The following is an 11,557-nucleotide window of genomic DNA, read 5'->3' as shown; positions in this document are numbered from 1 at the left end:
AGTATTGAAGAATCAGTTAAATTGAGTTCATGAAATAGTGAGATGCTAATGGCGTAGTTGCAAAGTAGAGGGTACAAAAAAGTCAATGAACAATCTTTATGGCAACTTCTCTTCCATTTCTATATTTTTTATCTTCCTCATTTCTTTGTTTTGAATTGGTTATCACCATATTTTCTTTACAGTAGTTTAAACCAATGTTTTCAAACCCGGACCGGACCGGCCAGGTCGACCGGTTCGACCGCGTCCCGGCCATGTGTCCGGTCCGGTCTATAGCTTATGTTGACTTTTATAAGAAACCGGTCAAAATCGTAAAAAATCGTTCAAATCTTCAAAACCGGGTCGGACCGTGAACCGCGGTTTTCCAATTTTTGAGTCAAAATTGACAAAAACTTCAATTTTGACCGATCCCTAATCTTCAATCTTCATTCTTTATTTCTTCACTTCGGCGACTTCGCTAGTTCGCTCCAGTCTTCCACTCTTCCTCTTCGCACTTCAGTGACTTCACTTCGCCGCTTCGGTCTTCCTGGTTCCTCTCTCTACAATTGCCGAAATTTCCTTTTCCCCTTAATGGCTTAACTCTAATCCCTTCTCCAAAGTATGGTGTGGATCACTTTTGGGGAAACAGCGTAGATGACCACTGGTTGGCGGTGCTCGTTGTCGACTGTGGGCTGAAGGTGCGGCTGAGCAGGGTGATTGAGGTGGTGCAGCTGCGGTGCAACTGGTGGTTTCTTGATTTTGTGGGAGTCTTTGCTTACTTTAAGTGGAGCTGGACTTGGGCCCTGTAGTTCTCTCCTCGGAGACGGCCTGCCGCCGGTGGACATCAACCCTTCTGCATTCAGGTCCCAAATCTTCATAATTTGAATTGCTACCTCATTTCGTTTCTGATTTCAACATGTTCTCTGTCTAGATATTGTTCTATATGTGAGTAGATATACTCTGATTGTGATTGATTCTCTTCAGTGTCGTGTTTTGCTGGTCAGTATATCCGTTTACTCAGACTGGGTTGATTGTAGCTGCTGCTTATTTTCCTGTTCACGTGTTTGAGTTTATAGAATTGTCAATCCTTTGGAAATATCAGTTCCGCTTGCCTAAATTGCTGCAAATTCCCTTGTACTTTGATTGCTTTCATTCATAAGAATTCAGTATCGTGAATCTGCTGATCAATCTATTAGCTGACTGTAACCCCGGCAAGAGTTCTTATATACTTGTTTGTGATTAATTGTGATTTGGATCTTGTCAGTGAGCTAAAGGATGGAAGGGCACCAATTGAACATTACACACATTATCCTTCAAGTTTTAGCAATTCGCTTAAATGTGTTGATCTCACGTTTTGCTTCTCAAACATGTGATATACCATATATATGTAGTGTTTAAAGGGCAAAGACTTTCATTCCACTTCCAGTTAAATAGCTTCATTTGATATACATTTTGCATACTTGGGATCTGGGAACACCCAATGTGCTATTATTTAAAAGTATATTTGATGTCTTTAAATCTCTGTGCTATTATTTAAAAGTATATTTGATGTCTTTAAATCTCTGTGCTATTATTTAAAAGTATATTTGATGTCTTTAAATCTCTGTGCTATTATTTAAAAGTATATTTGATGTCTTTAAATCTCTGTGCAAAACCCAGTTATCGTGAAGATACTTAACACCCTCAAGAAATGCACAAGGCTTAGGGAATTAACTTCACTCGTGTTAAACGGTTGTTTCATTGTCTCCATTAACCCCTTTAGATCTTTTGGTGACAGTTTCAGTTCCCAAATACGAATAGCTTTAATAATTTGTTTCAGTTTGTGTATATTAATTATTTGTTAAGACTAGTTATTTTTAAATATCTCATTTTAGGATGGAGGCTGGTAGCGGTAGTAACTCACAATGTTCACCGGGGGGACCATTCAATAGTGAGGGATCTGCAAGTCAGCCCCAAGGTCATAGGCAAAAGACAGATATAGCATGGGGATATGTTTCTGAGGGCAGAAATGCACAAGGAAGAAAAACCATGACATGCACTTATTGTTTTAAAGTGTTTCATGGGGGTGGCATCCACCGAATGAAGCAACACTTGGCAGGAGTAACGGGCAGTGTTACTTCATGTCCAAATGTTGATCCAGCAGTGAGGCTTGCAATATTAACATGTTTGCAAGAGAATGATAAAAAATCTAAAGAACATGTTTGCAGGAGTAACATGTTTGTGGTCGAAAGTCCTTTTGGTCAACCAGTGCACGAATTTGTCGGTGATGAAGTGCAAGAGGTTCCACCTCCTCGAATAAGGGAAATTTCAATGAATGAGGCTGGTACATCATTAGGTAAAGGAAAGAGAAAAACCACTGCCCCTACAGGTATTCATGCTTTCTTTAAGGGTGGACGTGATAGTGCTCAACCTACTATCAAAGCTTGTTTGCAAAGTAAGGATAAATGGCAAAATACTGATATGGCCATTGCTCTTTGGTTCTATGATGCATGTATTCCCATTAATGCTGTTAATTCTCCATTTTTTCAAAAAGCTATCGATCAAATTGCATCAATGGGTCATGGTTATAAAGCTCTATCTTATCATTCTTTGCGAGTCACTTTGTTGCGAGATGCTAAGAAAGATGTGCAGTTAGTTGTTGATTCATTTCGAAATATTTGGGCTGAAACTGGATGCACTATAATCGGTGATGGATGGAAAGATAGTAGACAAAGACCATTGATTAATTTTCTGGTTTATTGTCCTAAGGGTATATCTTTTATCAAGTCTATAGATGCATCGGACATTGTGACAAATGCAGAAAATTTGTGCAATCTGTTTGTTGAAATTGTTGAAATGGTTGGTTCAAAAAATGTGGTGCATTTAGTCACTGATAATGCTAGCAATTATAAGGCTGCTGGAACTTTATTAAATGAAAGATATCCAACTATTTGCTGGTCTCCATGTGCTGCCCATTATATCAATTTGATTTTGAAGGATATTGGTGAAATGGGTACTGTTAAATCTCTAGTGGCTCTTGCTGCTACAGTAACTGTTTTTGTGTATAATCATAAATATGTTCTAAATTGGCTAAGAAAAACTAATGGGTGGAGGGAGATTATTCGTCCGGGGGAGACTCGATTTGCCACCACTTTTATTGCACTAAAGAGCTTACATGATCACAAAGACAGCTTACAAGCTTTAGTCACTAGCGGAGATTACAAAAAGTTCTTGAAAATGAACAAAGGAAAAGAGGTCAAACAAATTGTTTTGGATGATAGATTTTGGAATAATTGTTTGATTACGGTGAGAATAATGGGTCCTATTATTCGGTTGTTGAGAGTTTGTGACACTGATGAAAGGCCTTCTTTGGGGTATGTGTATGAAGGTATGTTTAGAGCAATTACTGGAATCAAGAAGTTGTTCAGGAGTAGTGAAAGACTATATAAGCCTTACATTGATATCATCAATGACCGATGGGATAGGATGTTGAGGAAAAATTTGCATGCTACGGCATATTTTTTAAATCCCGCTTTTCAATATGACACTGCCACATTCTCTACACATCCAGAAATTACAAATGGTTTGTTGGATTACATAGAATCAAAGGTGGATTGGTGTAGTGTGGAAAATTTAACAAGAGAAATTGGAATGTATCGAGAGCGGGAGGGAAGTTTTGGCAGAAAACTTGCTATTCTTACTAGCAAGAAAGATAGACCAGGTAATTTATATTTTTCTAGCATTTGAATCTCTCTATATATATATATATATATATCTAATTTATAAATATTTTGTTTATATTTAAATTTTGAATATGACAGAGAATTGGTGGAAGCTCTTTGGTTGTGATGCTCCCAACTTACAAAAACTTGCAATTCGGGTTTTGAGTCAAACAGCTTCTTCTTCAGGATGTGAGCGTAATTGGAGTGTTTTTGAACGTATTCATACTAAGAAAAGGAATAGGTTGGAGCATCAAAGGCTCAATGATCTTGTATATGTGCATTACAATTTGCGTTTGCAGTATAGGTATATGTAAATGGTTTATTTTTATAAATGACATTTCATTCTTTTTAAGAAAATATTTTAGTACTAACTAAGTGTATATGTTGTGTGTATATATATATGTTGTAGGCATAATCAGCAAAAGAGATCGTATGATCCCGTTGATTATGAGTCAATTGATAAAACAGAATTTTGGGTGGTTGAAGAAGAACAAGAAGGGGAGCTTGATTATGAGGAGTTAGAGGAAGAGCTTGAAGAACTTCCAATTCATGGTCAATGTTCAAATTCTGAACAACTTGAAGGTTAGTTTGACATAAATCATTAGTTTGATGCAAAAATAAAGCTAGTATGATATGATATTCAATTGTTGAATATGTATATAATTAAATATGTTGATTTTTTAGATAATGAAGAGGAAGCAGAAGATGTTGATTTAGAAACATTTCAGCGTCGAAACTTTTTTAATGATGAAGATGATGATTGGCATTAAATGTTCAAATGGTAATTGGTATAGAATTATTTGTACTCTTTTATTTTTATTTTTAAGATTTGTATCAGTTGGTGTGATGAAACTAATATGATTTTATACTTTTATCACTTGTCAGTGATTCATATAATGGTCTTGGATGATGATGATGACTTGTCAAGATGGCTTTTTTTGAAGCTTTGTTGTCCCAGAATTATGAAGAAGATTATAGAAGCTTCAGAAATTGGACTCGTTTGGACCTTTGGATTGTTTTCTAGACTTGTATTGTTTTTTGTTAATTTTAATATTTAGACAATTGGACATGTAAGTTTCATAACTATGTTAATTGTGTGTGTTAATTGTTGGATATTGCTCTTATATTTATTGTGGTTCAGCATTTATATCTTATTCTATGCATAGGTGTGTGTGTCTATATATATATATATATATATTTATTTATTTATTTATTTATTTATTGAACCCCGGTTGAACCGGTCCGACCGGTTGAACCTCAACCCTTTCATCTCACCGGTTCGATTGACGGTCCGGGTTTGAAAACATTGGTTTAAACATGAAGTTTTGAATAGAACGGATTTTCAGAACTTTACCACCATAGGTGCTGACCTTGCCTAAGGTAACTTGTTATCTTCCCTCTTTAATTTGCTTTTTTCTTGTCTAATTTTTTTGGGTGATCTGAACTAAAAATGCCTTGGTGTATATTGTAAAGAGAACAAACTACTTGGGCTTGAATAGAATGCCTAAACCGAGCATCTATTGGGAATTTGGAAATTTTTAGATTATTTGGTCGTTATGAAAATTAGTATAATTATACTTATATGTAATATATGTGAATAGAGCATCTTAGAACTTATAGAATAATAATAAGAAAAGAAGCATATAAGATGGATTGTCTGAATAATACATAAATGTGCATGTAAAATTAAAAGGTGCTTTGAAAAGTGTTATGTAATTTCTCAAAAAATAATGATCGTTCAAATGTAAATGAGAAAAATAAAGGCCTATATATGATGCTTTTAGGAGTTGTACTGTGATAAGTTTTGGAGGCTGATTAGTTTCCAAAGCAATGTTATTACACAAAATACAACCTTGAGTTGTGGAAGGAGTAATCTTTCAAGAGGCATTGTGAAGGTCTTTACAGGTTAATTGATAGCAATGTTAGGCAATGGGGAGAATATCATATAAAATTGTGTCGAAAAGAGCAAATTATGTTAGTTTTGTGGGTTGTTATCCAATAAATTCACAATAGTTTGGATTTTAAAAGATTACCAGATTTCTTATGTTCTATTTTTGGCCGATTCTTTTTCAGAATGGAGTGAAACAAATGACAGTATGCACTTGTCAAAGATATGCACATCATACTACGCAAATTCTTCCTTTTGGATAACTTGGTAGATTTTGGTGTTTTTGATTTTGGAGGGGAGAGTGCAGTACGGAATGTCTCTGAAGCTCATATCAATTGCCTCCACGTGGGGATTGCTTTTGTGACGCCCCCGTTTCTCCCAAGGGCGAACCCTAGGGTATCGGCGGGACGCCTGCCTAGCTCGCGCTAGGACTCGAAATTTCAAAACAATAAAAATTAGATAAATCAAAAGCGTACTATTCACAATATAGCCAACTCCAAAAGAGTTCTATTTACATCCCCAAAAGCAGCTAGTCAAACCACTATATTACATTATGATAACAACCAGCAGAAAGTAAGGAGGGTTCTTATACAAACCACCAAAACAAAAACAACCATCTTAATTGTCCAACTATTACAAGCAAACCTAACTATACTAGTGAATGTGCCAAGGAGTTCCCCGTGTCGTCCCCTGCTAAGGAAAACAAAGGAAACGGGGTAAGTTATAATCTTAGTAAGTAAACAGGGGTAAAATCATAAATTGCACATTCGAATAAACATATAAATCCAAATATTTCACATCAATACAGAAGTGTAACATCACAATGGTAGGATACGGGTTGGTTCCAAAGCCAAGTTCATTTGTCATGCGTAACCTCCTGCCGACACTCCGTCGACCACAAATAAGGTTCGTAGAACTCCACTTGTACTCCCACCTAACACCTTATCACCTTCACTGGCCAGTCACCTCACAAACTTGCTCGAGCGAACGAAACGAAATTGAACTTGCTTCGCAAGCTCGGTTCACAAACTTGGTTCACAACTTGAACCTACAAACTTGGTTCACAACTTGAACCTACAAACTTGGTGACCTCAAACTAGGTTGGATTGGTTTCGACCAAACCCCGGCTGGCTCAAATAGTCCATCTAGGTCAGAAGATCGACCCCAACTCACAAACGTCACCCCGAGCTACAAGCTCAAGGGATTCAAATCCAAAATAATTCATTTAGACATGTCATGTATAAATATGCATGTAAATTAGGGTTTAGGTCGAGTGCGATGAAATACACCCTCGCCTAGGTACCCCTTTCATTTACCTTAAACACATAAGTAATTAATATACAAAACGGCCCGAATACTTACTCAAAGAACCAAGATAGCAAAAGTACGAAAATCGCGTCGCGAAGGATAGCTAGTAGTAGGCCCCACCAGCTCCGCCTAACTTACCACCGTCTGAAATAGAAGATTGCATCATATTATATCACAAACGGCTACTAAAATGCCTAAAACAAGCAAAACGGCAAAATTGGCACATGCAAGTGCGGAAACGGCAAACGAAAACGTAAACGGCCGGCAACGGAAACGGCAGATTTGGCACCTAGAACCATTTTGATCAAATTTTAGGCTACGGTTATCGGATCGAAGTGCACGAGATACTGTTACGAAGCTAAGAAGAAGGGCTACAAATTTCATAAAGGCACCTCAAGCCAGATCTCAATGAAACTAGGACAAAAATGTGCAAAACAGTTCCAGCCATTTCATTTCCGGTTACTAAACAGGCCCTGTTTGAAAGACCATAACTCACGACTCAGAAATCAAAATCAAGAAATTCTGGAGGTGTTAGAAAGCTTGTTTATAAGGCTATAACTTTTGTGTTTTGACCAAAAGCTGAATCAGTATGGAGCATAGAGAAAAAGGGGTTCAAAGTTCCTGTCAGAACTGTCCAAATTCGAAGGCAGTTCTGACAACCGATCTTGTTTTGGTCATAACTGAAGCTACGGAACTCGGATTTGGATGCACTTTATACCGTTTCGAAGCTAAGACCAAGATCTACATTTATTATGAAGGGATTAATACCCAGTTCATACGTTATCAAGAAAGACAGAGCATGGTCAGAAGCAAAATTCAAAAACGTAACACAATCCAGTGTTCAAAACAGGAGTGAGTGTTTTGGCTATAACTCGGGGTACATTGATCCGTTTAAACTGAAATTTTGTAGGAAATTTAAGGAATTAAGAGGCTACAACTTTCATGTTTTGAGAAACTTCTGAATCAGCACGCAGAATAAAGAAAAATAGAACCCAAGTTCGGATTTGTGGACTGCCCTGTTTCCAGGTTTTCCGGTTTCGAACGTCACAAATGCATGGTCCGTTTTTATGGTTCTCATACAAACTTCCTAGCCAAACTCATACCAAATAAACACACATAAACCACCTCCTATTTGCCTTGCAAGAAAACCGAAATTCCTTTCCCAATTTAATCCCAAGACTTACCCAATACTAACCATAATCTAGGTGCTAATCCTACTAACTTTACTGGTTTCTCCACCTAATCAATTAAACTCTAATCACTTAAGCCCTAACCCAACCAAACTAACTTTCTTTTGACTTAGGGTTTCATGACTAATCTAGAATTTGCTACTTACCAACCATACAAGTGAAATTAATACATCAATGATGCCATTAACAAGCCAAAAATCCAACCAAACCAACTCTATGAATCATGAATCAAGAAACCCTACTTTTTCCTCCTAGCCTTTACCAAAATCAGCAATATAATCATCAAAATAAACCATAAAACTACTCCATAATCATCACACAGCCCATAAAAATGCATAATCACAACAAAAGCATCACTTCCATAGCTTCAAGATTAAAACCCCAAAATTTAACTTCCAAGTAAGATGATATACCTTCAAATAAACTTTGTAGATGATCAAACTTCAACAATCAAGTACCCAAGTTGATCCCTTAAGCTCCAAAAGCAAGATGGAAGCTAGAAGTTGAAGAATTTTGAAGGAAATCTCCCCCTTCTCTTGCTCTCTCTCCCGGCCTCTCTCTCTCTCTCTCTCTTTCTCTTTAGTTTTTGTTTTGTTGATTTCTTATGATTATCTTGCAAGTCTAAGGTAATAAATAAGTCAAAGACAATAGAAGATATTTATCACTTCCACCAATCAAATAAAAGCTTGGTTATTGCCTCCTAGCCCTTACAACCTTTACTTTCTCTTTCTTACTCCTTTGCCCTTAAACATTGAAAATCTTTCAATTTACTCCATAAATGATAACTTAATCTAGTCTAAAACACTTGATCACACTTAATCACGTCACCAATCACACTCCTATCTTAACCACCTATACTTAATCATACTTTATCCATAATGGAACCCACTAAACAACAACTTTTATAACATTGGCAAAATTAGGGTTTTAAACCCAACTTAAGCTTTCTAATCTATGGGAACACTAAAGGGTTTACTAGTTGGAGGTTTTTCGAACTTTTAAACTTCCTTACCCCATATAAAAGAAATCGAATCCTATAATTACTTACTCCAAAACACACACTAGAATAGCTAGCTTAACTACAACTCAATCTTGTGCTTAATACAAAAGCTAGGCTTTTAATCTTAACCCAAATTAGGATTTTCTCATTAACCCTAAAACCAAATTTTTATCGCACAAATAATGAATATCACCTAATATCAAACTTAAGAACTGACCGGGGGCTCACAACCTCCCCCACTTAGAATAATTTCGTCCTCGAAATTAATGCCTTTATTCGTGAACCATAATTGCAGGGTTTGTAAGATTACGTGTCGTCAGGGTCTAATAAACACTTGCGGTGCGCCGATAGGAAAGGGCGTCCCTTTGATACCCGCCGAAGGGTCAATCACCTCTTGTTGACCCATTGCATATACTCTAACTGGTCCTTTGGGTCGATTTTTCCCTGCATTTGACGGCTTAGTTGTGGTCCCTTCAGTCGGTGGCTTAGGTCTCTTTTTTTGCATCTTAGGGCATTGGGCAATCAGTTGTTCTGTACTACCACATTTATAACATTTTCGGATCGAACTGTTCTTCCAACAGTTTTCGTCGGTGTGATTGGCCCCGCAGAAACCACAGGTTGGCCTAGTTCCTGAAGTCAATACTCTACGCTGAACACCCCTCTGGGGCCCCTGCCCTACTCGACCTCTCCCAAAATTTCCCTGGTCTAGGGTTCCTGCGGGTCGGGGACCATCTGTTCCTCGACCTCTCTTAAAAGGTGGCACACTTCTCGAACTCTGTCCGGTCGCAAAATTGCTCGAATCGGGTTGCCTCCTTTTCCGATCATGAAAGGCTTTTACCTGTTTCCTAGCTGTCTCAATCCGCTGTGCTTTTTCTAGCGCCTGGCTAAACGTGTCCAACTGAGTAGCTGCTAGTGCCTCTTGGATCTCCACATTCAAGCCATGGATAAAGCGGCGAATTCGCTTTTGCTCCGTTAGCACCAATTCCGAAGCGAAGCGAGAGAGTTTTGTAAACTGGGTTTCATACTCCACCACACTGGATGCCCCTTGGCGCAGGCGGATAAAATCATCCTCACGTCTCTCTTGTACAATGGGAGGTAAATATTTTTCATTAAATTCTCGTGTAAAGTTAACCCATGTCTAGGGGGTCTGTTCCCGCTCCCACTTGGCTCTAATCACATTCCACCAGGCTCGGGCAGTCCCTTCAAACTGAAAAACAGCAAAAGATATCTGCCGCTCCTCCGAATACCTAAGCGCGGCATATATATCTAACATACGGTCCAGCCAACCTTCCGCTAAATCAGGATTAAGTCCACCTATAAACTTTGGATGTGCAAATTTTTGGAACCGTTCTAAGGCACGGTCCTCTCCCTCGTGATTGCCTGGATTATTTCCAGGGTTTCCTGTAGTATTCCCATGGCCCTGACCCTGTTGGTCAACCATACGTTCTAACAGGTCAGCCATTCGCTAGATGGCTGTAGCTACCTGATCTGGTTCATGTTCATTTTCCCTTTCAGGGCTTCGCCCTCGCCCTCGCCCTCTACCTCGAGTACCGGAGTCCATTTAGGTGCAAAAGTCTATAAATCCAAACATAACGTGTGCTTAGTATTCAAACTAGAAACAAAATAAAGAACACAAAGCAAATGCACAAAAGACACGCAAAGAATAAGTGCAAAAGATTATACTCAAATATATACATTTATTTACAAAACCACACCAAAATATATACAAGTTATTTGACATCCAGTCGGTACAAAACCCTTTAAATACATGAGCATTCGGGCTCCAAAAATCGAGTTAGCCAGCAGATAACCAAAGAACCAGCTATACTGGTTAGAACAAAAACATGTTAGATGGGCAAAAGAGAATCCAAATAACGGCCCTACGCGCCTCCCCTAGGGCCCTAATCCCCGACGGAATCTAGAGTATCTACCTCGCCTATCAACTCTGGGACGGTAGCTCGTGGTGGTGCCTCCGCGACCATATCTAGTAGGACCTCGCAGTCCAACGTAATACTTCGGGTCCTCTCCCTAAGCTGCCTCTTCATAGCGAAGAGGTGCTGGTGTGTGTCTCGGAGGCTCCGCTCCAAGTCCCTAATGCGCAACGCCTGCCCGTGGCCAACTTCTCTAGCCTCCTCTAACTGTCTAGTCAAACGATCGCAAGCCTTCCCCAAACTGCGTCGCTCGTCGTCCACTGCCAGGACGACCTCGTCAGGGTAGCCATACGTATAGCAACACTCACAAGGTCGGCGCAACACCTGACCAAAGGGGGAATACAAAATGTAGGGCTCCCCAGGCCTCTTTTGATATCGGATCACCCACCTACGCATCACCCGGTCCTCCGAGCCCCTCGTACTCGGAGGTCTCGGTCCCGGTCCCACGCCACTAGGTCCAGCACCACTAGAACTGCTCGGATCCATACCTACAAAACATTAAGTTGTCAGTTCATCGGTATTTCAGCTTAAAATATATCATTCATCTTAAAGAGAATCAAGTA

General features: G+C 38.9%; 2 protein-coding genes across 2 annotated transcripts; one reads left to right on the top strand and one right to left on the bottom strand.

Annotated features, from left to right (window-relative positions):
* Nucleotides 1-1,851: 1,851 nt before the first annotated feature.
* On the top strand, nt 1,852-4,447 carry LOC113758221. Its single transcript, XM_027301173.1, has 4 exons — nt 1,852-3,676; nt 3,777-3,981; nt 4,087-4,259; nt 4,362-4,447. Exons 1-4 carry the CDS (start codon nt 1,852-1,854, stop codon nt 4,445-4,447), a joined length of 2,289 nt encoding a protein of 762 aa, XP_027156974.1.
* A 4,932-nt stretch (nt 4,448-9,379) lies between these two features.
* LOC113758220 lies at nt 9,380-10,525 on the bottom strand. Its single transcript, XM_027301172.1, has 2 exons — nt 10,351-10,525; nt 9,380-10,143 (listed from the first exon to the last, which is right to left on the bottom strand). The coding sequence occupies exons 1-2, from the start codon at nt 10,523-10,525 to the stop codon at nt 9,380-9,382; spliced, it is 939 nt and encodes a 312-aa protein (XP_027156973.1).
* Nucleotides 10,526-11,557: the final 1,032 nt, after the last annotated feature.

The sequence above is a fragment of the Coffea eugenioides genome, unplaced genomic scaffold (assembly GCF_003713205.1).
Source record: "Coffea eugenioides isolate CCC68of unplaced genomic scaffold, Ceug_1.0 ScVebR1_405;HRSCAF=1077, whole genome shotgun sequence".
Taxonomy (NCBI): domain Eukaryota; kingdom Viridiplantae; phylum Streptophyta; class Magnoliopsida; order Gentianales; family Rubiaceae; genus Coffea; species Coffea eugenioides.
Note: the sequence above shows the minus strand (reverse complement) of the source record. Positions and strands in the feature narration are given on the sequence as shown.

Excerpts from the sequence above, each read along its gene's own strand:
- LOC113758221 (XM_027301173.1), top strand. The coding sequence starts at position 1,852 with ATGGAGGCTGGTAGCGGTAGTAACTCACAATGTTCACCGGGGGGACCA. Across the intron at positions 3,677-3,776 it reads TAGCAAGAAAGATAGACCAG|AGAATTGGTGGAAGCTCTTT; the intron begins GTAATTTATATT and ends TGAATATGACAG. Across the intron at positions 4,260-4,361 it reads AAATTCTGAACAACTTGAAG|ATAATGAAGAGGAAGCAGAA; the intron begins GTTAGTTTGACA and ends TTGATTTTTTAG.
- LOC113758220 (XM_027301172.1), bottom strand. The coding sequence starts at position 10,525 with ATGGCTGACCTGTTAGAACGTATGGTTGACCAACAGGGTCAGGGCCAT. Across the intron at positions 10,144-10,350 it reads TAATCCTGATTTAGCGGAAG|AGAGACGTGAGGATGATTTT; the intron begins GTTGGCTGGACC and ends CCATTGTACAAG.